Source organism: Gopherus flavomarginatus, chromosome 14 (genome assembly GCF_025201925.1).
Source record: "Gopherus flavomarginatus isolate rGopFla2 chromosome 14, rGopFla2.mat.asm, whole genome shotgun sequence".
Lineage (NCBI taxonomy): Eukaryota > Metazoa > Chordata > Testudines > Testudinidae > Gopherus > Gopherus flavomarginatus.
The window spans coordinates 35,971,965-35,998,435 of record NC_066630.1 but is presented as its reverse complement, the minus strand read 5'-3'; the positions used below and the strand labels follow the sequence as shown (position 1 = coordinate 35,998,435).

Sequence of the window (26,471 nt, the reverse complement as noted above, 5' to 3'; positions counted from 1 at the left end):
CCTAAGTGAGCGGGAAAGAGGAGAAACAGCAGCAGGAGGGGAAAAAATTGTAAACAATGTGATTAGAATCAAGTTCAGTTTCTAACCTTTTTTATAAATAACTTTGACTTCTCTTCTCTTCCAGTTATGTAATTCATCTCTGGGATCTCAACCATGAAGGAACCTGGGAGGGCAAGGGAACATATGTGTATTATACAGATTTTGTCATGGAGCTAACCTTGCTTTCACTGGACCTGATGCATCATATTCACATGCTGGTATGTAACACTGAAGTCAGTGCTAAGCAAACAGAATTGTCTTAATACAAAGTGACCTGGCCATGCACATTTTTAATTTTTAACGGACTGAACGTTACACAGAAGGTGTTTAAGTAGAGAAATGGAAATGTAATGTTGCTCTGTAGACATTGTTTCTACCTAGATCATTGAACTCTGTGGAAGCCATTTTGTTTTGGTGTTTTAGCTCTCTATATAATTATAGGTTCTGTATAATTATGTTTCGCAGATGTTTCACTTCAAATTGATATGTACTTGAGTAATGTCAGGCTTGAATTATGAAGAAAAGTAAATTATTTCCATCCCCAGCAAGAGACATCAGATTGGTTAGGAGTGAATGTAACTTCTTTTTTGTTGTAAATACTTTACTATTTAAGTAGTGTTAAGAATGTAAACTGCAGGTGGTTCTTGTGATTGTGTTTGAACACAGAACACAAAATAACCTGGGCTAATATTGGTTTATCTCTTATTTAGATATTTCTTCCTGCTCTTAAGAGCCTGATCCAATTCCCATTGGCAGAAATAATCTTCTAACTGAAGCTTCCTCCCTTCCGAGGTTGTAAAGGCTGGGTAGATGTTTCTCTGAAAACAAAATTCTCATGTCTGAAGGTGGAACAGCTGATAATGGTTTGGGTTTTTCTGAAACAGCCAGATTGGAATTTTCTGAGCCTTTCAGGCTGGAACACTCTAGTGACTTGTACGATGTATATTGCATTTTCTGATATTTTTCAGTTCTTCTCTTTAGCATCTTGGTATTTGCTTCTGAGCACCGTTTTGTTTTGTTTTAAAGTTGTTTGGCAATATCTGGTTGTCGATGGCCAGCCTGGTGATTTTTATGCAGCTGCGTTATTTGTTCCATGAGGTTCAGCGTAGAATCCGTCGTCACAAGAACTACTTGCGTGTGGTTGGAAACATGGAAGCTAGGTGAGTAAGTGATGAGTGAGTTTAAAGTGCCGAATTGGATCCTGAAGAGCCTCCTGATAAACAAATCGATGTGAGGGAGTTGCATTATTTACCATGTGTTAATGTAAATGGCTTGTGAAACACAAATTTGCTGATCCAGCTAAGTCAAGTCTTCTCACTTATACTTTGTCATCATACTGATTCTTTGTTTCCTCATCCCCTCCGCTAGAAGTAGACCCCTCTTAGTGCTTGTCTGTGCCTAAAACGCTAAACGGGCATAGCACCGCCGCTGCAGCAGTTCAGTATAGACGCTACCTACGCTGACAGGAGGGATTCTTTCATCGACATGGGTAATGTACCTTCTCAAGAAGCAGTAGCTAGGTCAACGGAAGAATTCTTCTGTTGTCCTAGCGCTGTCTACACAAAGACCTAGATCAGCTTAGTTGCGGTAGTGGTGTCCGGAGCCCCGGGCCCTTTTAAATCGCTGGTCCCAGGGCAGCTGCTCTCTTTGCCTCCCCACTCCCCCCCCCCCGCCTGTTGGCAGCCAGAGGGCACAAAAGGGGCAGAGGTTAAAGTGCTGCAGGGTCCTTTGCCACAGCAGTGCTTTAACGTTGCTGCCCCCCCCGGTGCCATTGGTGGGGTGTGCAACAATGTCAAAGAGCTGCTGCGGCAAAGGACCCATCCTTAAAGCACTGCCCCTTCCTCCCCCACACCCCGTCGGCCCTGCCGGCACAGACCTTACCAGCAGGGCCGCCGACATGGGAGGCAAAAGGGGCGGCAGCCCTTTAATGTGGGCTGGTGCAGGTTCTCACCGGTATGGAGTACCAGCCCCTACCAGCTCACTTTCACCCCTGGCTCCAGGGCTAATGCATGCTCAGAGAGAAGCCTGATGCTCCATCCTTAACTCACACCATTACCAATAGGAGAAGTGCCTGTAGGATGTTAAATCACCAAAGATTACATGAACTCTTCACAATGGTCTTCCTTATTTTCTTTTGTGGATTTCAATAAAATTCTTAGTTTGTTTTTATTAGTGATCTTTGTAGGCTTAATTTTTTTGAAAGAACTTTTGGCTTGAAGTTGTATTGAGTCTAAAAGTGTTCAGATACTCCTTCCTTAGAGTCAAATTGTCCTCACTATGGACCTCAATGACTGATTGTTTTTGGGGTGTTCTAGTTTGTAATGATGGACTAGACCTTTAGTCTACACAGTGTTTTCTGTCAATATGACTGCTTTGTGAGAGCACTAGTATATTGCAAGACTCTTTATGAAACTGCCAATTTAAATTTGCACCAAGCTTGTCTGTGGATTGTCACTTAACATCTTCAAAATAGCATATTCTACACTAATTTTATTGAAAAGCTTTCCTGTGGCACTCATCACCATAGCCTCTGCACTTGGCTGCTAGAAACTAGTTGTCTACATAGAGTTTTATCTTAAACTTTTTTTAAAGTGTATATGAGGGAGTGTAAAATTGCCTGAAACCACAAACGTTTACACCAGAGAAGAGAAGAACTTCCACTTTGATGTAAACAGCTGAATTTGGTTTTAAAAAGTATAACTTATTCTTAAGCCAAGACTCTGCATGCTATACCTTGTGTGTCCTCAGCCTAACGATGAGTCTTGGAGGAGTAGCAAGGAAGTCCATGGACACCTTCCCTTTTCATAACTAGATGGGACAGAGGTCTCAAAACTGATGCAATGAAATCCAGAACTTTCTTCTCTTCTAACTGTGGTCATGTTATGGAAAAAGCTGCAAACTACTGCTCTATATCAACCCAGAGTGAATGGCTAGTGCAGTGAATGAAGGTTTCTAATGGAAGAACTTTTAGGTGTGTAGCTGTGCTGGGCTCGGTGTGATCATTGTTTTGTCTGTTCCCATTGTAGGTTTGCAGTTGCAACTCCTGAAGAGCTAGCTATCAATAATGATGACTGCGCCATTTGCTGGGACTCCATGCAGACTGCCCGTAAACTCCCGTGTGGGCACCTCTTCCACAAGTATGTATCTGGTGAATTGATTGCAGAAAGTACCTTGCTGTATATAGATGCTTGGTTTGAGCAAGCTCAGCTTTTTTCCTCTGTCTTTACCTTCGTTTCCTCCAAGAAGATTTATTATTTTTTGGGTGGTAGATGAAAAACCAGAGACAACACCTTATCCTTGTGCTTAAAACAAACAAAGTGGGAGTTGGGTAGGGAGGCAGGGGCTTTCTGAAGTACCTGTTGACTAACTTGAAGGGTCAGTTAAATGCTTTGTCCATGTGTTGTATGATCATGTTTCTTTTGCTAATAGCTCCTTCTCTGGCTCTGTACTGGCTGTTAGTTATCAAATCAGAGGTTATGATCGGGGCTAATTTGTTGTTATTCACTGCAAACCTTTTCATAAATATTTATTGGCATTCCATGAAGCCTCTAATGAGATAATTTGTCACTGATGTAGAATCTCCTTTTACAAAGCTACAGAACCCTATGAATATTTAATCACCAGCCATGCACTTGAGAAGCAGAGGCTCTCCTCTTCAGAAAGTTGTTTTCCATGTATCTAAAATGGTATCTTTGCATTCTTTCTGAACTCAGGTTACTCTGAGCTGCATGGTGCCAGCTAATTAGTGAGAGAGGCAACATGTTAAATTGGATGACTTAAACTCAGGTATAAAAACCTGATCTAATAAATTAACCATGATACCATCTAAGAATTAATTATCTCTTCTCATCATTGTCCTTTTTTTGCTACTAGCAGGCTAAACATGAAGCTTTCGTTCTTGTTCTTGGATATGTGGGAGTTCATAGCTCTTTAGTTTTAGAGTTGGGAGGTGGTGGAATAGCTTTTGTTTGCACAAGATCATAAACTGCCTATGTGCAGGATGTACAAAAAGAGATGGTAGCCCAGATACACGTGGTTAAGATCAGCCTTGTGCCTTTAGGTTGGGTTTTCAAAGGAGTCAAATCGTGTTAGCCTAAATCCTATTGAATTTCACTGGGAGTTATGTACCTAACTCCTTTATGCGCTTTTGAAAATCCCATCTTTAATTTTTACTAGAACTTTTGTTTGAATTCACTGTCTTATCATATCCAGCACTTGTTTGCTACAGTAAGTGATGACTTTAGATCATTGGCACCACTAACATGCTTCTTGGTACACTCTTCTGAGGAGCACGCTGGTGTATTCGGCTAGATTTTCATGATATCTACTTTGGTGTTACTAGTGTGCTCACGACTATCATATCTAGATATTTATTCGTACATCCTCATGTATGGATGGACAGCTTGATCCACTGGAACAGGGCCCTGCACTGAGTCTAGTGAGTTATATTCTTGACTTTGCCATTGACTTGTAGTTTGGCATTAAACAAGTCGTCTTTCACCTGAGTTTCACTGTCTGTAAAATGGGGATGACACATACTCAGACTCTGTAAAGTGCATTGAGAGCTTCTCATCAAGTGTATTATATGAGCACTAAGTATATGTTTTAAGAAATTGTATTGAATTTGTGCAGCAGAATACAATTCTGAATTCGGTGTGATTTCTCATTGCAGTCTAGGTAGTCTGAATCAAAAAGCAGACAAAGTGCTGAGTGGATCCCTGTAAGTCTTGGGACCCCAAGAGTTGTAGATATAAATGAATCTAGAAAATAAATGCATTATTGCTTGCATCAATAAATCTTAATCCATAAAATTCTCATAGTAATAGTCCCCTTGTCAATAATATAAATAAGGTTAACTGTCTCAAGAAAAATTTGAACAGTTCTTTGGAATGCTAACTCCAGACCAGCCTGGCTAAAAATGCCTTGAAGATTTACCATCACAGCCACAAAATCTACTCACCTGCTCTTTATGATGATGATCATTTGACTTCCCCTTCCAAACTAAAATTTACTTGCTCTGGGCTACTTGGACAAGTAAATCTGTGCAAGGCTTCTCTAGACATGAAGAGGGTCTGTCTGGAAGCATGGGTATAAAAGCAAGGTACGAACATTTTCATTTGCTTTTCTTCAGCTGAAAAGACAAATCAAATGATGTGGTCATCAGAAGCTGATCATATAGTCTGTCGCTTCAGGTAACTGTAAAATGTAACAGCAATCAGACATATTAATGTGTTGCAGAGAATATTGTGAGGTGTGATTGTTACACTGCAGCTTCTCTGTACGCCTGTGATCTTGATATCTCAGACAAATGTATATGCTCACTATGGTTTTCTGTTTCTTGTCAGCTCGTGCCTGCGTTCCTGGCTTGAACAGGATACATCCTGCCCCACCTGCAGGATGTCTCTCAATATCACTGACAACCACCGAGTTAGGGAGGACCACCAGAGAGAGAACCTAGATGAAAACTTGGTGCCTGTGGCAGTAGCAGAAGGCAGACCTCGCTTGAACCAGCACAATCATTTCTTCCACTTTGATGGTTAGTTAACCAGGTTTTACAGTTGATGTTATCCAGAAGAGCAGCAGCCTTCTGTATAACTGGATCCTCATTGTGGTCCAATATAAACTTAAACTGTACAAAAATTTCCTCTCCCTTTCAACTTTCTCAGATATATAGTTCCTTCTCCTAGTCACAGGTGAATATCGGTTCATAGGGTGTGTCTGCACTGCAGTCAGAGGTGTGACTGCAGCATGTTGTGACATGTAAGAATAGCAATGAAGCCACAGTAAGCAGCACAAGCTAGCTGCTTGAATATGTACCCAGGGTCGCAGGCGGGCTTCCCTGTGAAGTTATTGCTAGCTAAAAACTAGCTCAGATATGTCTACGCTTGCTTTTGTCACACCTCTGAAGAGGTTTGAACATACGCTTCTAAGACCATCCAAAACTATAGAGACTTCTGAAAGCTCCCCTCCTCCTGTATGTAACTCAAGGAAAAGGGAGTAGTCACTTAGAGTTCTACAGGGTTAACAATTCTAGAACTGTTGTTTGTTCCATAAATTCTCATTCCCATTGGCAGAGCAGGAAATGTTTAGAGTTTGTCTGCCTACCCAAATTGTTTGCTAATCAGTGGCCGCTTTTGAAAGACTGTTACATCTTGCCAGGCATGTGTTGAAGGCTTTCTCCAAAATTATACTAACCATCTAGTCCCCATTTATCAGCCAAATAAGAAATGAGGAAGGGAATGGGAATGAGGATTTATTCATTCTCCATACTCAAGGCAGCCTGATCCTGTAATGTCCACAGGAAGAGGCGGAGGATCACTCAGTGTGATGCTCCAGGCTCTTGCACGGCAGTATGATTGTGAAACAGTAGGGGCCAAAGTTAGCTCTTTATAAGCAGGCACATCTTTATTGAAATTGGTGGGGTTGCACCCACTTACACCAGAGCTGAATTTGAGCTTAGAGTTTTCCCTTTGTCTTTGAGCAGGTATTTTTACTCCACAACTTAGAACTTACCTGTAGCTTACTGGTGCTGTAACTGAGTTCATGTCCTCTTGATTCCCTGATAGCCTCCAAACTATTAAACACTCCGTCCTCCCACCCCCGACCGGTTTTTGTTTAAAAGTAAACATATTGTGATAGATCAGCTGCAGATCAGTAGTGGCTGGTTTAGTAAAATGTTAATATGTACATTTCAAACAAATGGTGACAGTTATGGTGAGAGGGATATTTCTGTCTTTGCTCCTACTTTCTCCTCATTTGAGAGACATGCTTAGAATGGAATCCATTATAGAATTCACTTATTCATTTTGAATAATTAGAGATGATGGAATTAAACACACATGGAAAAGCTGAGATTGCTGAAAACCTCTTTTATTCCTGCCTGACCTTCCATTTGGTTTCTTGCTCTCAGGCTCTCGTATTGCTAGCTGGTTGCCCAGTTTTTCAGTGGAAGTGATGCACACTACTAATATCCTGGGTATTGCGCAAGCGAGCAACTCACAACTCAATGCTATGGTAAGACCGATTAATAGATTATACTCCTATGCCTGCCAGTCTGTGTTGGAGTGAAAGGGGTGTATGTGGACTGAGAGTGAGTGGAGCCATTGAAATCTCTAGCAGGTGCCAGACTCAAGGCTTCACCACAGAGACACCCTAGCTTAATGGAGTTTACATGTTAATGTGTGAAAATAAATGGACAGTGGAGGAAACTGAAGCGAGGGGAGAGCATAAGTCAGTGTTAACATTGCGCACTGATTGCAACAGGATGTAATGGATGAGGATAGGTAGGCTGATGTGACTTCAGAGATTGGGACGTAAAGCTGCTTCTCTCAGCTTGCTTGGTGTTGCCTTGTTATGGTCCTCTTCCATACTTCATTCCACACACAGTTCATAGTAACAAAGGTTCTGATTCTGCATCTTGAGTGTTTTGCCATTGACGTCACTGGTAGCAAAATCAGGCCTTAAACTGACAAAACTGTCTCTGCAGTACTGTTGTACCTGTGTTTGTCCTTCTTAGAGAGAGACCGTCTCTGTATGTTTCTTTTCTTTTAGGACTATAGTTCTCATCACCGTTATTAATGGTACTGAGCACCTACATAGAGCTTTGTGTTCAAACACGTACAAATGAGATGGTGCTCTCTTAGTACAGCAGAACCTTGCTAATTCACATTGAGGTCTGGGACACTGATTATAAATTACCAGATGTTGTTGATTAGTGCATAAAAGAGAGCACATGATAGAAAAGTCAAGGAAATTTCATCACAAACTGTGTTTAGTTCATTTAATCTGACACTCATTTAATCTGAATTATTTATGATACCCAGTGTCATAGCATATTAACAATTGTTCATCAGTGTATCTTGTAAAATGAATGACATCTACCTGCTACAAGACCTGACTTCGGTGCCATCTCTGCTCTTGAATCTCTGTGGGGCGAGACTGCAGTTTTTGAATATTTTTGGGTTAGCAGACTATCGACTGTAATAACTTTATTCTAGTTAAATGTGCACAGAGTATTTAAGCAGACACTAGCTATTCTTTTTTTCTGAACAGGATGACACAGGATGGAAGTTATGTTTAGGATGACTAATAATGTAAAAGGGTCATGTATATTTGAATATATTTCAGTATTGTACTTTGAATTGCGTAATGTAAGGAAAAAGACCAGTGTGTTAGTAAACCGAAGCATTATGCATTTTAAATTGGAAACTAAGCAAAATTCTGCTTCGTGTTATCTGAGAAAATCCCTGGTAGAATATTCAAAGAGAGAGGCCACCAGTGGGTGAAATGCTGAATCTCTTACTTTGGTCACAGATTAAAAAAAAGGGTAGTTGTTGTTACATGTACTGTACCTCTGTTGTTGCTTTGTGTGCTATTTGAAAGCGCCATCCAGTATGTACCTGGTTTTCTCCCCACTATCCAACATACCATTTGCCATGTTGTTTTTTTCTTTCTGAGCATTGGAAAGGTTTACTGATCCTAAAAGCACTTGTACTGGTCATGTACTGTGTTTTTTTTAGCCCTGGCATTTATCAAGACTTTTTGGGCCTTTAAAAGCACATTATTTTGATTGCCCTCTTGCCTTTCTTTTTTCAGTTGTACGTCATTTAAACAGCTTGAAATCCAGTGAATTGTTAGTTGTTCATGCTCTAATCCGTTTGAAAACTATTTTCTCAAGCTTTCAGATGATGATAAAACATCCATTTCTAACCTGAACAGTTTGAGAGAGAGTAGACTATTTAAAATGGACACTACTAGTCCTTTGAGTTATCAATGCCATGTTGGCATTAATCTGGGATTGAGTATAGTAAATCTTAAACATTGAGTTAATTTTCAGTCACTGAAAGATAAAATATTGATGGTATAAACACTCATGAAAAATACCTTGATTAAAAGAGTATATGGGAGGTTTTATTGAAGCATGTATTCTTTCAAGGGTGAAGTTTCATAATGAAATCCTAGCTCCATATGAGTCAATTGGAGATTTGCTGTTGATTGTAGTGGCATCAGAATTTCACCTCATTCTGTAAGTGTCAGCCTGGTCTCATCTTTCTGCATCGGATGTCAGTTATTACCAGCCTCTCTAGTGTGTTATTCCTTTAACTTTTCTTGCTGCGTTTCCCAAAGTGGTGACAGCTACAGCTTCTCATCTCTTGTTCCTGGGAACATGGGACATGCACAGGTTTGCCGTCAAACAGTACAGTTGTTCTGATGTTTTTCTGAGAGCGAGAGAGACCCAGAATTGGTGTGTCCAATTTGCTCTTGCAGTTATTGTCATTGTGTGCACATTCACCGCAACTGGAATGTAATTGCTGTCACTACAGGTACAGACTACGCATATGTATGCATGGTTCTGAAAATCTGGGCCTTCGACCTTCCATTATGACTTTTTTTTAGGCACTTTACACGCAGATTTTCACAATTATAAATTTTGCTTTTTACAGGCCCATCAGATTCAAGAGATGTTCCCTCAGGTTCCTTACCATATAGTTCTACAGGATCTGCAGCTGACACGCTCGGTAGAAATAACAACTGACAACATCTTAGAGGGGCGCATCCAGGTACCTTTCCCAACACAGGTCAGTCATGAGATCATGTTCTGACAGGACCATACTTTACCAATTGTCTAGATTCATCACGTGGATGAGAATGTTAAGAACAAACTAGGAAAATGTAACATTGATTCTTCAGTTCTTCCTTGTTTATTATCCACTAGTAGTATCAAATGTTGGGTTAATGCAACATCATTGTTCAGATTTCTCCTGCTTAAAAGTCAGGAAATTCCTGCTGCCAGCCTAACTCAGGCGCCCTTGCACAGAATATAGCATTTAGTATTAAAGATAGGATTTAATTTGAATGTCTTACTATCCTGTGTAAAATTAACTGGCATCTTGATCCTGCAGGTTTTGTGACTGCGATTATCTCAACTTCTGTGCCTATAAAATCTTAAATGTATTGTTGTATTAACCCAGCTTTTTCATGGAATTTCCCTGGTTTTTTAAAGCTACAGAAACACCATTTTTTCGCTCTCATATAGCAAAAATACCATATATGTGCTAAAAACACATACAAGAAATTTCATCTTCAATGGTAATTTGCTCAGAATGTTACAAAGCATCTCCTTGGTCACGTTGCTGTAGCATCATAACATTTGCAACTGCTTTCTCTGCTGATGTATGATTGAGCTGTATCATTGGAGGGGCGGAGGTATTACAAAGAAAGTAGTCAGCAAAGTAACGTCCAGGTCTTATTGCTTATTGTGGACTACAATAAAGCCATCTGGGAACTCCATTTCTGTTAGTAAGAATATCTAATTCTGGTGTTGCATACAACAGAAACTGGTGGGTTACCTGGTATGTTCCTTCCATCAGTGTGTGTGGGGAAGCGGCTGTCATTCTGTCTCTCTCACTCTCAGAAGTATATTCTCTTTCTTGCTAACTTACCTGCTTTAAAGAAAGCACAACATGTTACGGGGTGTAAGACAGATCTTGAATTTATTCTTAGAACTTGCCTTGTATTTATTTATGCATTTCATGTAGCCTATTAATTCTGCGATGCTTGTATTGCAGCGTCCAGATAGTGTTAGGCCTGCGACAAACAGTACAGTGGAAAGGCATAATTCCGATCAGGAGGAAGTGGAAACTGCTACCCAGGTAAGCTGGCACAAAAAGCACAGGAGCACGATAGTAAAAGGAACCAAAATTAATGGAGAAATGAATTCAAAACAGCATAGAGTACCAGTAAATTCTGCTGGTGTGTATTACAATGCCTGGCCTGCTGGTGCACATTGGTTACACCTGTACAGGAAATGTCAGGCTTCTGTTCTAAAGCACAGTAGTCTTATGTGACTGGGACAGGATAGTTTTTCAAGGAGTTCTTCATCTTGTTTCATGTCTGAGGAAGGAAGGCTGTTGGGGAGTTGCAGAGCAGGGTTTCTTGCTATCCCTGGATTCTTTAGAGTGATCCCTCAAAGGGGAGGGTGGGAGCTCCACTCTTTATTTTCTCTGAGACTCTGGGGATGTTGCCCCTTTAATGAGTGGATTTTTTTCAGGTATGGGGACTTTTTCATGTGGTTGTTGAGGGGCAGGATGGGGGATAGATCTAGGGGCATGGGGTGCCTATGAGTGAATGAGGTACAAATGAGGGGGGAGGGGAAGGGGAGGAAGGTACTTAATTCTCTTCCTTTTGCTGACTTTCCCAAGAAGCAGAAGGAAAAACATCTCTTTCCCTCTTTAAGGAGTTAATAGAATGCTGCAAGTCGGCTAAACTAAAGCTTGAAGGAAAGATTAGTTAGTGTCTCTTATTTGATTGGTTTTTAAGATTCTGTTTTTCGCTGATCTGATGTGGTTTTACCTTTCTCTGTAGTTGGATTTAGAAGGGAATGAATCATCAGATGCAGAATCTTCTGGCACCTGGCAGTCTTTAATAACCTCAGTAGCCCAGCTGTGGCTAAGTTAAAGACAAGGTGCAGCAGTTTGCCAGCAGCAGACCCTGAGGTAGCATAGGGTTTTATTTATATTTAAAGCCCTGAAGTAGAAGATAGAGCAGGGTCAGTATAGGCATGAGTTTCAAGTGGGAGGAAGAATCACAAAGGTGGAAAATCTGGAGCTGGATATAAAGTACTTGATTATTCTTGAGTAACTTAAGGAAACCTCATCCCATGTTTCTTTTTGAGTTATTCTGATTTCTTTTGGTATGTTAGTAATATCTTTTTAAAGGATTGTCATCTTATGTTCAGGTGCATCATTTTACAAATTTGCTTTGAATGTTTTGTGTTGAACCTTTTTGTTTTCTGTATTGATGTTCTGGATTTGTGTATGCAGATCTTCTGTCTTGCTAACCCACCTGAAAAGCTTTAAAAGTTGCATATGTATGCAGTGCTTTTGAAAGTGCACATTCAAAAAGTGGCACACTTCTTGGTCTGATTTAAAATAGAGAACTTTACCCCAATTCAAACACTTTAATTTGAGCATATTGACTTGGGGGAGGATGTGTTGGCTCACTTGCAGAATTAGTAATGGGCTTGGGATAATGATCTAGGGACCTTTTCTCCTGTAGGTGACTGGATGTGAATTTCATCCCAGGTCTATCATGACTGAAAGTTATCAGTGATGGCTGTGGGAAGTGAGTTGATGGTCTCCATCCTCTTCCTATTGGACAGGCATCCGCGGTGCAAAATAAGCATGACTGACCGTCTTATTAGAGGCCAAAACAAGTAAATGGGCCATGGTGATTGAATTTCCCTCCCAACTTCCATATGTGTTTCCATCAGGTCAGGCTTGAATCATGTTGGAGTAGTGTGAAGGGAGCTTTCAGTGCTGCTACTCAGCCTGTATCTGTTCTGTGCTTATGGAGAAGAGTCTTTAGTCTCCAGGGCTGTCAAGCCAGCCCCTTCTTGTCACATTAAATTCACCAAAACAATCGGACCATTCTCATTAGGACAAGAAGTAAAGGGCTTAATCTGAAGCAAGGGAGATTCTAATTAGATATTAGGAAAAGCTTTCTAACCATAAGGATACTTAGACACTGAAATAGATTGCCAAGGGAAGTTGTGAATCCCTGTTCTTGGAGATTTTTAAGAACAGGTTAGACAAACACCTGTCAGGAATGGTCTAGATTTACTTAATCCTGCCTCAGCACAAGGGACTGGTCTAGATAACCTTTGAGGTTTCTTCCAGGGCAACATTTTAATGATTCTATTATATTTCCATGGACAGCTACACAGGATGGCGGTCTACTGACTGGCTATTAGTCCTGGTGTCCAGTTCCACGTTAATACTTTCATGGCTCAGAGTGGTAGACCCAGAGAGAATAGCCATGTCTTGCAGGGATTTCTTGATTATGTTCATTCCCTTTTAGCTGTGGTTTCTTGCTTGACGGGGTAACTTGTACATTATGGGTGCAGTCCCTTCTCTCTCTACATCTTGCCAGAAGCACACATTACCATATCTGTGTATCCGTAAAGACATAGAAATGCTTGTGGCTCTTATGAGGGTCACATTGTGTTTAAAAAGCTGCTTAAGTGCAGAGGGAATGTAATATGCCAACTCACATACCCAGGGGTATTCTAGGGGTGGGACTCAGACCTCCAACAAGTATTTAAATTTAAAGACAAACCCTGTGGCACAGAGCACCATGGGGAAACGCCCAATGAGACACAGCAGCCTGTTAGTCTGCCTCCTCCCTGATGCTATTTGGTTATAGCTTTAGCGTGATTTTTGCAAACTCTCTAGCTCTTATTTCTGCAAACTCTCTAGCTCTGCCCTCTGCCTGGGCCTGCCTTCCTTTCATCCCACACATCACACACCTTTCTTTTCCTTATCCAAATACTGCCTCTGTAACCTCTCTGACAATGACTCGCCTTCCCTCACCAGCCCTCAGAATTTCCATTTATTGGATGTCCTGTTTTATAAGGGCACTAATATACATTTGAAAACAAGCAACATCCTGACTTAGGGAAGTGCAATCCTTCCTCTCTGCATGCGGTACATCGTAATTTGCTTTGCATAAGGTCTTTTAGGCAGGGGTAATAGCCAAGATTTTTAAAAGCGGCTAGTGATTTTGGGTGCCCAACTTGAAATACTTCAAAGGAGATGTTCAGAAAATGCTGAGCACCTGCCCTCTGTAAATCAGGTCCTTTCAGGTGCCTCAAGCTGTGCACCCAGAATCACTTGCTCCCCCTGAAAATCTTGGCCATGCCTTTATCTTCTCTGTAAGGTGACACGCTTGCTTAATTTGTGGGCTCATATCAAAATGGTGAGTGAGATCAGCGGTGCAAACAATGTCCTCTCCCTTTCTCTCTCCTTCCTCACCATTGTGTAGTTTTTCCCTCTTGGGTTTTTCTCCACTCTTGGCCCAGTAAAGAAATGTTGAAGTGTCTCATGTCTCCCTGACTCTAGTCAGCTCACATTAAAATCCGCTGACCTAGTTTAAGAAAATTAATATAGTCTGCTTCTCCAGAGGTAGGTATCCTCTCTAAAGCGATTGTCATAGATCCTTAGGAACTGACTTAATAGTGAGATTTCAGGGTAAAGCTGAAAACCCTCTGATGGCACAGTTGACATGCCTTGAGAAGTGAATGCACTGGTAATGAATGCTTAGATCCTGTGGTGATGAGTGCTACAGAGAACCCTGGCAGGCATCACAAATTCTCCTAGTGCAATTAAACACATTTTTCTCTTGAAACCTGTAAGAGGAATTGATTCTAAAGTGTGGAAGTGGTTTAATTTGAGTGCTGGTCTGATCTTTTGGCTTGTCATAACCTTTATTATTGTGTTTTGGGATATTGCGCTCTCTCATACTACAATGGCTGAGATTGTAGTTAGGTTACCAGCTTCCTTCAAGAACAATTGCCAGTCTCCAGACTTTTGATGTTGATGGTCTTGCCTGTCTCAGTTTTCATTTTTTTGAGTAACAGGGAGAAGGTTTTGGCACAGTATTCTTCTACCCTCGGACACTTTCATTTTCCCTCCCCTTTTTAAAGTCTTGCTTTAGTCTTCAGTATGGCATAGATTCTTAGTCTCACTGGCTGATGACTTCCTGGCCATGGGTAAAGGTCAAAAAGGCAGGAGGCGGGGGTCCATACTGCTTTTTCTAGGTCTGCTCTCATCTTTTGAGGCTGTTGGCTGTGGGTTTGTGGTGACTCTCCTGTGGACCCTGGTTGAGGTGGATGAGCTCATTCTAGGGTGCTTCCATTCTTTCATCTTGGAGATCCAAGGAAGTGAGGTTGCTCACTTGCTCCAGGGCTTTCTGAGGGGACCACAGAGTTCTGTTATGTCACTCCTCCACCTCGATGTGTATGCAAGGACCGCTAATGATATAAACCCCTCCATATTGCTAAATGGCCCAAGAAGGTCATGTCTTGGTTTTCATAAAGAGGATATTTAAGGTTGCAGCAGTAGCAGCACCATTATGTGATCTAGCTGTTGATGTTTCATGTTTGATAGGCTTCTGTTGACGTCAGATCGGAGCATAGGCAGCAATGCATCAACCAAAGGTATTGGTATCAACAAGATGGGTGCACTGATTTGTCCCCTGTGGTTTAAAAATGACTTGTTTTGCTCACCAGCTGTTGAAATCTATGCGTTCCACAGTTTACAGCTTACATGTCGAAACTGTGGAAATTTGTACTGTCAGCAGGCTGCCATCAGCACAACTGGATGTTGAAATAGACGCAGTTGATGATTTGGAGTCATAGCAGCTAGGCTGTAGAAACTGATGTGAACAATGCATTACCTCTCTGATGCATTTCAGTTGTCAGGGCAGTCTGCCTGGATGGCAAATGATACCAAAGCTCTTAGGCTGTTGGCTCAGGTAATGTATTTCTTGGAAGTTACCATGGTTAGCACTAGCTAGCAACTTCCTTTTTCACGCTGACCTGATATGATAGGGCATGATCAATATAGGCTGATTACTTCACTTAAAGTAGTTTAGCTGTGTCATTGTTGTTCAACTCAGTTTTCACGTGAGCTTTGGTAGGTCATCTGTCAAGGGGGGTGAAGTACTGGATGCTCTGTTGGTAGTGACAGTTGAGGCAGGTTCCTTGACTACTTCGCTCAGTTGGAAAAGCTGGAAAACGCTCCCAAATGCGTGAGAATTCAAACCACAGTCTCTGCAGAAATCCTGCAGGTCATGCTATGAACAGCTCAGTCCTAAGCTTATGGAGCTTTATGTACCCTCTGCAGTCCTGTTCACAGCTGCTTCATCAGAATGGTGATTCTAAACTCTACTGTTGTGCCAGCATGCAAGAACAGGCTCGCTAGAGGATTCTGTTTTCAGAGAGCTCTTATTACAAGCAACTAATTTTTTATGTCTCCAAGACTCTCATCAAATACAAGAACTTTGTGCAGTGCCCTCAATTACAGTGGGAAGCAGTGGAGTCCTTAATGCCTCATTTTCAGATGAAGGTTGGATTCTGGAATGTGTGGTGCTCAGTAGCTCTCATCACAGTTGTATCTAAGTGCTTTCCATGTAAATTAAATCTTGAGGCTGAGACCCTAGCAGACTTCATGGAGTTTTCTGTTCTTTTCCCCTCTCTGAGCAAGGAGACTCTTTGGAGAATACATTCCATCATCATACTGGAAATGCTTTGTCAGAGGAGTACCTGGAACGAGGTCAGCCTCTATATTAATCTGATCTCAGGAAGCTCATTCCACACCTGTCGCCTCAGAGAGAGCTTTATCTCCAGCTTTCATGCCCTTACTCCTGGATTTTGTAATCTGAGTCTTTCCAGAGGTGTCTTGATAGGGTTGTAGATGATGTTGCTGATGTACGTGGGTCCTTTTGCAATAGAGACTTTGAAGATTGGGGCCAATATATGCCACCATCACTTAACATAACAAACTGTGCAAGGTGTTGCAAGTAAAAGAATTACTCAGTCAACCTATTGTTAGCTTTGAATTTAGTTTAAAAAGTCCCAACCTTTTCCTCTTGTATTGCTCATTATTAAAAACATTTTGGTGGTACAATAAATTCAACCCCAGAATTTTTCTTATCTTAAGGCTCGGTCCTGCAAGGTGTGGTGAGTACTTCCTTCAAGGAGCTGTGGCTGCTTAGCTTAAATCATTGAGAGTGGGGAGTGTTAAACAGTTTGCAGAATTAGGGTCACTGTGATGATTTTCCTGTTTATCTGGAATAGTTCTTTCTAGGGGAAAGCAGAAATAGTTCTATCTGGAGAGATAGTGTAGCCTAGTAGGTAGAGCACTGGATTGGACTCAGGAGAGTGTGTTCTATTCCCAGCTCTGTTGGGTGACATTGGATAAGTCAGTTCACCACTCTGTGCCTCAATTTCTCCATCTGTAAAATGGGGGATAATGATACTAAACTATGAAAAGCACTATGTAAGAGGTAAGTGGTGCTATTATTATAGACTCATAGACTTGAAGGCCAGAAGGAACCATCATGATCATCTAGTGAGTCTAGTCTGACCTCCTGCATGTTGCAGGCCACAGAACCTCATCCACTCATTCCTGCAATAGACCCATAATCTCTGGCTGAGTTACTGAAGTCCTCACATCATGATTTTAAAGACTTAGAGTTGCAGAGAATCCACCATTTACACTAGTTTAAACCTGCAAGTGACCCATGCCCCATGCTGCAGAGGAAGGCAAAAAAAACCCAGGGTCTCTGCCAATCTGATCTGGGGGGGAAATTCCTTCCCGACCCCAAATATGGCGACCAGTTAGACCCTGAGCATGTGGGCAAGACCCACCAGCCAGATACCCAGGAAAGAATTCTCTGTAGTGATTCAGAGCTCTCCCCATCTAGTGTCCTATCATCGGCCGTTGGAGATATTTGCTACCAGCAGTCACAGATTGGCTGCATGTTGTTGTAGGCAACCTCATCATACCATTCCTTCCATAAACTTATCAAGCTCAGTCTTGAAGCCAGTTTGGTCTTTTGCCCCCACTGTTCCCCTTGGAAGGCTGTTCCAGAACATCAGTCCTCTGTAATTAGAAACCTTCATCTAGTTATGATACCCCCACTCCATGGTGGAATGCAAGATTTCTCCGTTTGCAGTATTTTAGGGGTTGAGATTATTGCTGATTTCAAGAAATATAGTAAAATGCCTTTATCATCAGAAGAGTGAGTGTAAAAAAGAGCTTTAATGTTGCTATTACTCAGTTTATAAATCAAAATAATATTTAAATGCTATCTCCAGTTGATGTTTAATCATCTAGCTTTGTCATTTGTGCCTATAAATTTTGGTGAATAATTACAATAGAATTTCTTGGCAACTTGGATGCATTAATCAAGAGTTTGATAAATGATAGCAGATACAGGTAGCTTCATTGAGGTGCATTTGCTCTTCCATGTTCAACGTACTAAGCAGATCCAGCTCGCTCTGCAGTAAACAGAACATACAATGGTTTCTAACTTAGCTAGCATTGTAAATTTACACAGACCTTTACAGTGGGTTGGTGTATAATATGCTAAATCGAATGCCAAGAATGAAATTCCTGCCCTGAGGAGCTTACAAGTTAAAGGCATACACGGTACAATTCAGGTAACAGAGTAGGGGGAAGATCTGACTCGGAAGATACGTAGATGGGCTAGAGTTCCTTTTATAAGCTTTATCACACTCTTGTTGGTCAGTTACAAAACAAGGGCTTGATTCTGCAGATCTAGCTCCTGGAAAACTGTTGAAGTCAGTGGCAGTTTGTGTGTATATGGTCTATAGGCTCTAAGAATTCTAAATCCGAAGGCATGAGACTGAGACCCAATGAATTGCCGAATGCTAGTGCTCGTGAAATAGTGTTTTTAGCAAGAGTGAATTGCCGTTGGGGGTGGTCCACAAACAATGTGTGAAATACATTGCTGGGCCCTATATAGAGATTTTCTGTGAACTCTTTTTGCCTTTGATTTTTTTGCTTCTGTGCTGTAAAGTGGGTCAGACGAGACCCTTCATTACAGCACTTTTTGTGTTTGGCTTTTTAGTCATCTGTAAAAAGCTGTGATTTGAGGGTTGGTTGTCTTGTTTATTTTTAAATAGGGCAAGAGGTGCCACATTTTTGCATTTAGAAATTAAACCAATCTCATAGCTAGTCTGTCGTCTGAATCCACCACCAAAATAATGATCTGACAGCTTAGATGTGATGCAGCTTTATATAATTCTGACACTTTTTAAATATGTTTTGACTTGACCTGCTGCACATTGTGACTGGGATTTGTGAAGAAGCCCAAGGGAATTAGCTACCTGAGTTGGGTGCCTTTTTCCTTTAAATTCCTTGAAAACCCCTGCACTTATTAATAGCTCCAAAAGGCTGTAGCTTGTTCTGATATAGAAACCCCCTGTTATCAAGTTTTACACTCTCCTATACATTCCTTCTTTGCTTTCTTATCTTTATCCCAGACTGAGAGAGTGCCACTTGAACTCAGTCCGAGACTGGACGAGATGGTGGAGTTCAGTGAAATGGAATCAGAGCCCAGTGAGACAGAAGATTTTGAGGCCAGAGGAAGTCGCTTCTCCAAGTCAGCTGATGAAAGGCAGCGTATGTTAGTTCAGCGGAAGGAAGACCTGCTGCAGGAAGCTCGCAAGTATGTTCAATCCCTGACACCCAGTACTGTCCACTTTAACTAGAGTGGTACCTTGTAAAGTGGATTTTGTGTGGACTGTAACCACTGACACCCTCCCCCCCAATCTTTATGTGCTTATGCAAAATACAGTGAGAGCAACACCTGTATCTGCTGCAGCGGGATCAGGACTCTGTCTAATACAGCATCATTATCAAAAACTCAGTTGTAAAGTGATGACTTAGGCCCATTTCTCAACAAGATGTGAATATAAACTCCTAACCTAGGGCCTTATCCAGAGCCCATTGAAATCAGTGGAATGACTTCCAGTGACTTCAGTGGGCTTTGGATCAGGCCCTTCATAAAGAAGACAACCCAGTATTGTTTACAAGTCTGCTGAGTCTAATAAACCATCATCTTGCCTCCTGGAAGAGGCTGTGCCTGCACACATGCATTACAATGTCTGACACCCCATGTCAAACACAGTTGTTTTCAAGTGCAAGCAAGTTTTTGTTTCTGCTTAAGCACCAAGTAACATCAGTCAATTATGGTACCACTTACAAAAAACTCTATAGATAGTTCAACCCCATTCCCCTCCCTTGCCCCACAAAATGCAGTGACTGGTTGTAAACTGATTCTTTTGGCTGCTAATAAATGTTTGCATACTGAACTTAAAAAAAAAAAAATTCTGCTCATATTAGTGAAGCTTGATAAATTCTGATAAATGCCAGGTGAGTATCTGTTGTTGGTGCACAAAAATGCCCAGTGAGACTGAGTACCATACAACAAGATTATTATTATTATTATTTATTTTTTTTAGTGTTTGGTTCATTCCTATTGAACAAGTTTCTGTGCCAACCTTTTACAGGCAAAACATTAAACGGGCCTGCAATTAGTGTATATGTTGTTAGCAGGTGCAGCCCTTTTTGCCAGCAAACGGACCCCGTTGCGTTTTTTAAATACCTCCTTTAGTGTTTGAATGGAACATAGCCAGAAGACTTGTGGGTGCATTTTAAAAGTCTCTTGAGAAATTTGTTCTCAAATATACCTATCCCCAGACACATCTTCCTTCAAATCCTAAATTTTGCTCAGAGATTCAAATTATTTTTTCTTTCCTATTTAAAACTTCAAGTTCACGTCTTGTATCTTTAGATCTGTTGGATTCAAAACTGTTGCTTATAACACTAATTTTAAAATGCAGCAGGATGTCATCTCTGAAAGCTACTTTCTTCTATATCTTTGATAATCTAACACTTTGTCTTTAGAGCACCTTCCATCCAAAGCTCTCGTAGAACTCTCAAATGTTAGTGAACTAATCCTTGTGAGATAGGCACTACCACCATTTTACTGAAGGGAACATGGAGAGACAGAGAGATTAAGTCACTTGCCCCAAGCCACACAGTGATTTGGTGTGAGAAATTGGAATAGAACCTGGATCTTTAGACTCCCAGTTCTGTGCTTTAACCATAAGGTGAACTATATAAAATGCATGGTAGATGATATAGCCTCTTTCTGGTAAGCATAGCAAGAGTGAGTTTATGCTGCTTGTGGATCTGCAGATGAGGTATTTTTCCTCTTTCCCTAACTCTAAACTCTCCCTTGCTTTTCTGAGTGGTAAACCCTGAACGGCCACTTTTCAGAGCCAAAAGAAGCCAGTCTGTTGTTTTCACCCATCTTTTCCCTTTATCCTCGTAGGCGTTATTTAAACAAAACCCCCGATGAGGACTCCATCTCCGAGAGCCCCTTTCAGTCTGAGGGTGATGCCTCTGACCCCGTCACCGTGCGCCGCAGAATGTTAGCCGCTGCTGCCGAACGGAGACTGCAGATGCAACAGACCTCTTAGCACGCTCTACTGCTGCCACCACCGCCTCCTTATGAGCAATGTTTAAATCAATAAACCCTGCACTCTTCATACCAGCAGGAAGTCTCTCTTCCAAGCTCGGCTAGCTGTGCTGATGAGTGAGCTGGCTGCGTGTCTGCTGTATAAAGCATGTGGTCTAATAGTGTTTGGACAGCTGACAGATTAACCTTTCGTTTGGTAATATTTTCTATGTGACACTTATCCCCTTCACAAACAAATGCAGTTTTTAAAGCTTGGGCATGATTTCTGCTGCTAACATAAGGTGCAGGCCTGCGGCAGAGGCAAGGGAAAGACTGCAGCCTAGATGAACAGCTGTGTGCATAGGTCACTGAAGGTGCTTGCGTGTTTAGCTTGAGATCATCCAAGGGGAGTATTAGAAGAAAGAACTGAAATGTTGAGATTCACAGCGAACCCCATCTTAAGTCAGCAGGCAGCCACCACCAAGTTACGGTACATATCAAGAACGAGTTAAAAATGTTATACAGGCCTGCTCGGACATCAATAAATGTTGGAATGTGGGAGCAGGTAGCCCAGCATGCTGCTGGGAAGCAAATTCTTAGAGTGGATAGTCACAGTTGTCTAACTACAAAACTTATAAGAAAAGCACGGGTTGTACAGTGAGGTGCTAGCTCATGCTGGTCTCAGTAAAACAATTTCTTTGATCTTTTCTGAGCTCCTCTTCACTTCCCATTTCTAGCTCTGCTCACTCCCTGGAGTTTTTATTTTTCTATGCATTTCATTGCCAGCGGCAGATGGGTGGCTGAGAAGAATAAAGCTAAAAAGGAGTCACAAGGCAAATAGATTAGACATTTGAAATCAGTGTTACAATATGTTGGTGGAATGTAGTTGAAACCTACAAGTCTGGTCTCTTGAGTGACATGCAAAGAAGGGTCCAGACACGGATGGATCGGACTTTATTGAAGAGACCAATGATGGCTACAGTATCTTGCTTTTTATTTTTTTAACCTTGCATTGTGTAGTAATATACCCATTAGTTTAATTAAATGTACAGACGCAAGAAGAATCAAGGCTGCTGACCTTCAGGTTAGCTATGAACAAATCCCCCAACTTTTCTCAAAAAATTTAAAGACCTTTTGACTTCAGACACATTTGAAACCTACAATCCTAGATTATATAGCTCAGTTTTACATGGCAGTGGCTTAATTTTAAATGTTTTGAGGAGTGTCTTCTAGTATCACTGTCCTTTGGAAGGAGCCCAGTATTATCTAGAATTATTGTTAATTTTTTTTTTTACTGCCGTTTTTTAGGACATTTAAGTGAATTTAATGACAGGATGAATCACAGAAATGTTTTGGTGAAGATAATTTATTTTGATGAGTCTCTTTGGAATGCCTTACCTTGCAATGCTGTTAGTAAACTTTCAAATGTGTGTGTGTGTGTGTGTGTAAGAGAGATTTGGTTTTGCTCAGAGCACAGCTGTTCATTTTATTGTTTAAAAAAATTAAAAAAAACCCACCACCCTTCTTGATCAGTGTTGGAAATTGTCCTGAAGTTTCTTTAATGCAGCTTTCCTTATTCCCAGTGCATCACTGTTATACAGATAGCCCAGTTTAGATCTTGTGTAGCAGTTAAAGTAAGGTCACTTCCATTGCTAAAAGGAGAGGGAACATATTTGCTCAACTCCAGGCTTTTGGAGAATTTCTCATGACTTCAGCTGTGCAGAAGCTGTTGGTGCTAGAACTCATGAGTGCTACAAACATGAAAGTGATGGAGGAGGATTAGAGTGCTGTCCAGGGAGGCTGCATAGAATGCGGCTTTTGAGCCTCATGTTAGTCTGAGCTCAATTAAAGGATATTCTGTGTTTTAAGATTTGATGTGTCCTCTCTCAAATGGCAGAGATTCCCAGGATCAAATGGTGACACAAGTCAGGTGCAAGGAAAATCTCAGGCTCTTCAATCTTCCATTGCAAGCTGATATGAGAGGAAGAGCTCGTTCTATCTGCCCTTGGGGAGCTGGAGTTCCTTGTAACCAAGCAGAAGGGTTTCCCATATCTGCTGTGGGTCTGCAGAGACATTGTCATCTGATTTTTTGCCTGTCTCCAGTCCTCTACCTCACAAGAAAAGGACAGGCAATCAGAACTCCTGCATGCGCTGAGGCCATGCTCCTTGCCCCTCTATATACTAAGGCCTGGGAGCACTACTGCAGAGTCCATCCCTTATTTCTTAGTCAGCTGGAAAGCAGCTGCTCTCTTACAGCTCTGCATTTCCCTGCATCAGCCTGTCAATTGCTTAGTACAGTTTGCCTTCTAGGGACAATTGTTATCGTATATAATGTACAAAATTCCTCTTGTAATTTACCTCTATGGAACTCATCCTATACATGATCCTCGTACATTCACACTGCCATGAAAAGGTAAACAAATGGTGCCAATAAATTGTACTCGAACAAGACCATCTCTCAGTCTGCTGAGGCCCCAGTGTAGGACACCAAGTGACCTGAAATGAGTGGGGGACGCAAATTAGTCAAACGGGGAAGCTAAAATGGTGTGGGGCTCCTTCCTCTAATGTAAGTAACTTTGTCTAATCACAATTTCATAATTCTTTGTGAGGTAAATAATATTCAATAACGAGATACCTCAGTGAGTAGCTGGCCTTCAAAATGAGGGACATTCGAGGTATGAACAAAACCCTGGGGCTGTTTCTCCCTCTTGGTGCTTTCATCTCAACCCCTTTCTGTTCACCGGGGATGGTGCTTCCTTTATCCCACTGTCCAAAAGTGCCACTCTCCCAGCCATCACCTGGGTGGCAGCTTGACATTGGAGCACTCCTTCCAAGTGACCTACTTCAGCAATAATTGGCGTGTTCATGCCTGGAGGAGGAAGACGTAGCGGTGCCTCTCTTGCTGACGTTCCCTTTCCCTTGGATATAGTCCATCCACAGAGAAGCTTTTGTGCTGGCCAACTCTGCCAGGGCCAGGAAGAACTACTACGTGTGTTCTCGTGAAATCTACTGTAAACACCAAGGATCGCGGAGGAGTAACGGAACCTTCTGAACAAGACTTGCTGCGGTAGGAAAGAACTTCCTTTGCTGACAACTTCTCTTTCCCAGATATGCCCATGTTAGGGCCAGTGTAAAGTTAAGGTCCTGGCTGTTTATATATCCTGCTCTACAGGTACTTCATCAAACTCACTGGCAGCAGGGTCGGCCCAGCTGGCTTGGAATCTGTGCTTGGCAAATGTTCCTGCTGGGTCAGAGGGCACCAGCCATGAGCAGAGACTGCCAGCCTCGTACCATGTTTCTGCCAATTGGTGGTGAGAAGCTAGCAGGAGAGTATATGGAGCTGCCAAAGGAGAGCACCAAGTGGGCAGCAGTGTGCTCCCTTGCCAGAGGCCAGAAGGTTTTGTTGCCATTGCATGCAATCCCTGCACTGTGTAGTGGTTAATTGCCTTGGCATGACCCGGGGGAGCACTGTACAGTGCAAAGCAGTAGGACTAGCAATCCTAACAGTTCACATACTGAGTCGATAAGACAGCTCCCACCTTTTCATGCTCTCTGTATGTGTATATATGTCTCCTCAATATGTGTTCCATTCTATGCATCTGAAGAAGTGGACTGTAGCCCACAAAAACTTATGCTCAAATAAATTTTCTTAGTTTCTAAGGTGCCACAAGTACTCTTGTTCTTTTTGTGGCTACAGACTAACACAGCTGCTACTCTGAAAAAAGTTCACATACTGTTTTTCCTGCCTAACGCAGCAATAATCCTCTGCTACAGTGTGTATGTGAGGCTGTACCTGATATCTCAGGAAGATCTCATGGGTAGATCTCAGCATGCTCTGCCTGGGAGGCTGTTAGCCCCGTCTCAGGCAGAGGAACAGCCTGTGTTTAGTTTCGATAGTGTTCTATAGCTGATGTGTCTTTCTTCCACTACTTGGCATTAGTATGCCTGGCTGCAGAGCTGTGTATAGTAGATTAATAAAAATTGTGGAATATTTAGAATCAGATACGAGATAGCCAAGTCACATCCCCTTTTCTAGCCCCTCCCTGGGGGGAGTTCAAGGTCATTCCCTTACCCTACATTTACTAGTGGCTTGTCCAGCCTTATTCTAGATGTGTCAACCAATGGGGCTCTTCCACCACATCCCTTGGAATTGCACAGCCTAGTGGATCTCCCTGGCAAGAAGCTTTCCTATGATGCCATCAGTAATTGCCCTGTAGGCTGGTGAACAGATTCAGCACAAAAACCCCAGCGTCCAGCAGTCAAGCTCCCTGCCCAAGGGAAACTCTTGCAGTCACACACCTTACACCAACCGAGAAACATTTTCCATCCTGTTTCTAGCTTAGTTCCTAAGCCAGATCTGCAGGGCTGGGTTCAGAGTGGAGCATGTGCTCCAGGAACAACAGGTGACTTGTGTGTGCCACAGTGGTTAACTCCTCATTTGCTAGGCACAGAGTAGTGCCTCTGTATTCTGTATGCCTCTCTCCTAACCCAATAGGTTCCCAATACATCCAGTTAGTATTAACTCTCCCTCTATACCTTTGAGGCCCCATTACCAAGACAGAGAACACCAGTGGCAACATAGTCAAGGGAAGCTGACAGTGGATTTTACTCCCTTGGCTCCTACCCCCTGAATCTCAGTAATGGCCCAGTTTCCTTGCAGAGCCCAAAGTGCTCTAGTGCAGCCATGCGCTGCTCTAACGTCAGTAGAGTGCAGGAGCTTCTTTCCTTGAGGGGAGAAGGAGATTCTGCAAAGTGGCTCTTGCTAAATCTAGAGAGGCTCTTTATAAGGAAAAGAGAATCCAACGGGAAAACGTCCGTCTCTGTCCCCTGGTCTGAACCCAAATCCCCCAAGAGAGTTTCTCTGCCTGTTTAGATTCGGTAAGAATGCTGGGACTTCCTGCCAGACTTCTTCCTGGAGCAGCTTTTTAATGGCCATGTCGCAAAGCCCGTGGAAATGCTGACACTTCATTAGCTATTGCCGCAGTACAGATGAATTTTGGTCTAAAATATGGCCAGTGATACCTTACCTTAACTTTCCTAGTCTTTGGAAATACGCACAGGCAGATTCTCTTTGATGCTTTTTGAGCTGCTCTGGCAGTGCAAAGGGGCTGGACCTGGCCAGCTGAGAATTCCCTCAGTGTGTGCTTCCCCGCACAGTCAGGCCCCAGGATAGAGACATGGCTTGAGCATGGTGCACACTGGCAATCCAGCAAAGACACCACTTTCCGGTACAATCGGACTTAGGTGGGACTGCAATTTGCCAGTCAACCAGTCTTCTCCAGTTGGCAGTAGCCCTCCCGTCAACATAGTGCTGTCTATGCCAGTGGTTAGGTTGGTATAACTGTGTTGCTCAGGGATGTGGATTTTCATCCCCTGAGTGATACTGATGTAAATTTATGATGTAGCCCTGGCCCTACTCCCTGTCTCCAGATACTTCTAGAGTCCCATCACTGCTGCTACTCACACAATGCCTTCCTACTTCTGCTTGCACCAGGTTCGAGAGCAATGTTTCTCAACCACCGGGGCAGGGGTGTCTCATGAAATCCAAAATGGTGGCGGAAGGTGCAAGGTAGTGAAAATTTTATTACAATCTAAAGCAA

At 42.1% G+C, this 26,471-nt stretch overlaps 1 protein-coding gene across 2 annotated transcripts in view; it reads left to right on the top strand.

Annotated features, from left to right (window-relative positions):
* Positions 1-22,395, top strand: part of AMFR (autocrine motility factor receptor) — a 38,882-nt gene extending 16,487 nt beyond the window's left edge. Inside the window, exons 6-14 of one of the 2 annotated variants that reach the window (XM_050922777.1) lie at positions 125-257; positions 1,066-1,199; positions 3,066-3,176; positions 5,385-5,575; positions 6,950-7,053; positions 9,483-9,599; positions 10,608-10,691; positions 18,890-19,074; positions 20,746-22,395. In XM_050922777.1, the coding sequence (XP_050778734.1) occupies positions 125-257; positions 1,066-1,199; positions 3,066-3,176; positions 5,385-5,575; positions 6,950-7,053; positions 9,483-9,599; positions 10,608-10,691; positions 18,890-19,074; positions 20,746-20,893 (1,207 nt within the window). In that variant the 3' untranslated portion in view covers positions 20,894-22,395. Of the gene's footprint in view, positions 1-124; positions 258-1,065; positions 1,200-3,065; positions 3,177-5,384; positions 5,576-6,949; positions 7,054-9,482; positions 9,618-10,607; positions 10,692-18,889; positions 19,075-20,745 lie in introns of both variants that reach the window. The other variant, XM_050922776.1, reaches the window with a different exon arrangement.
* Positions 22,396-26,471: the final 4,076 nt, after the last annotated feature.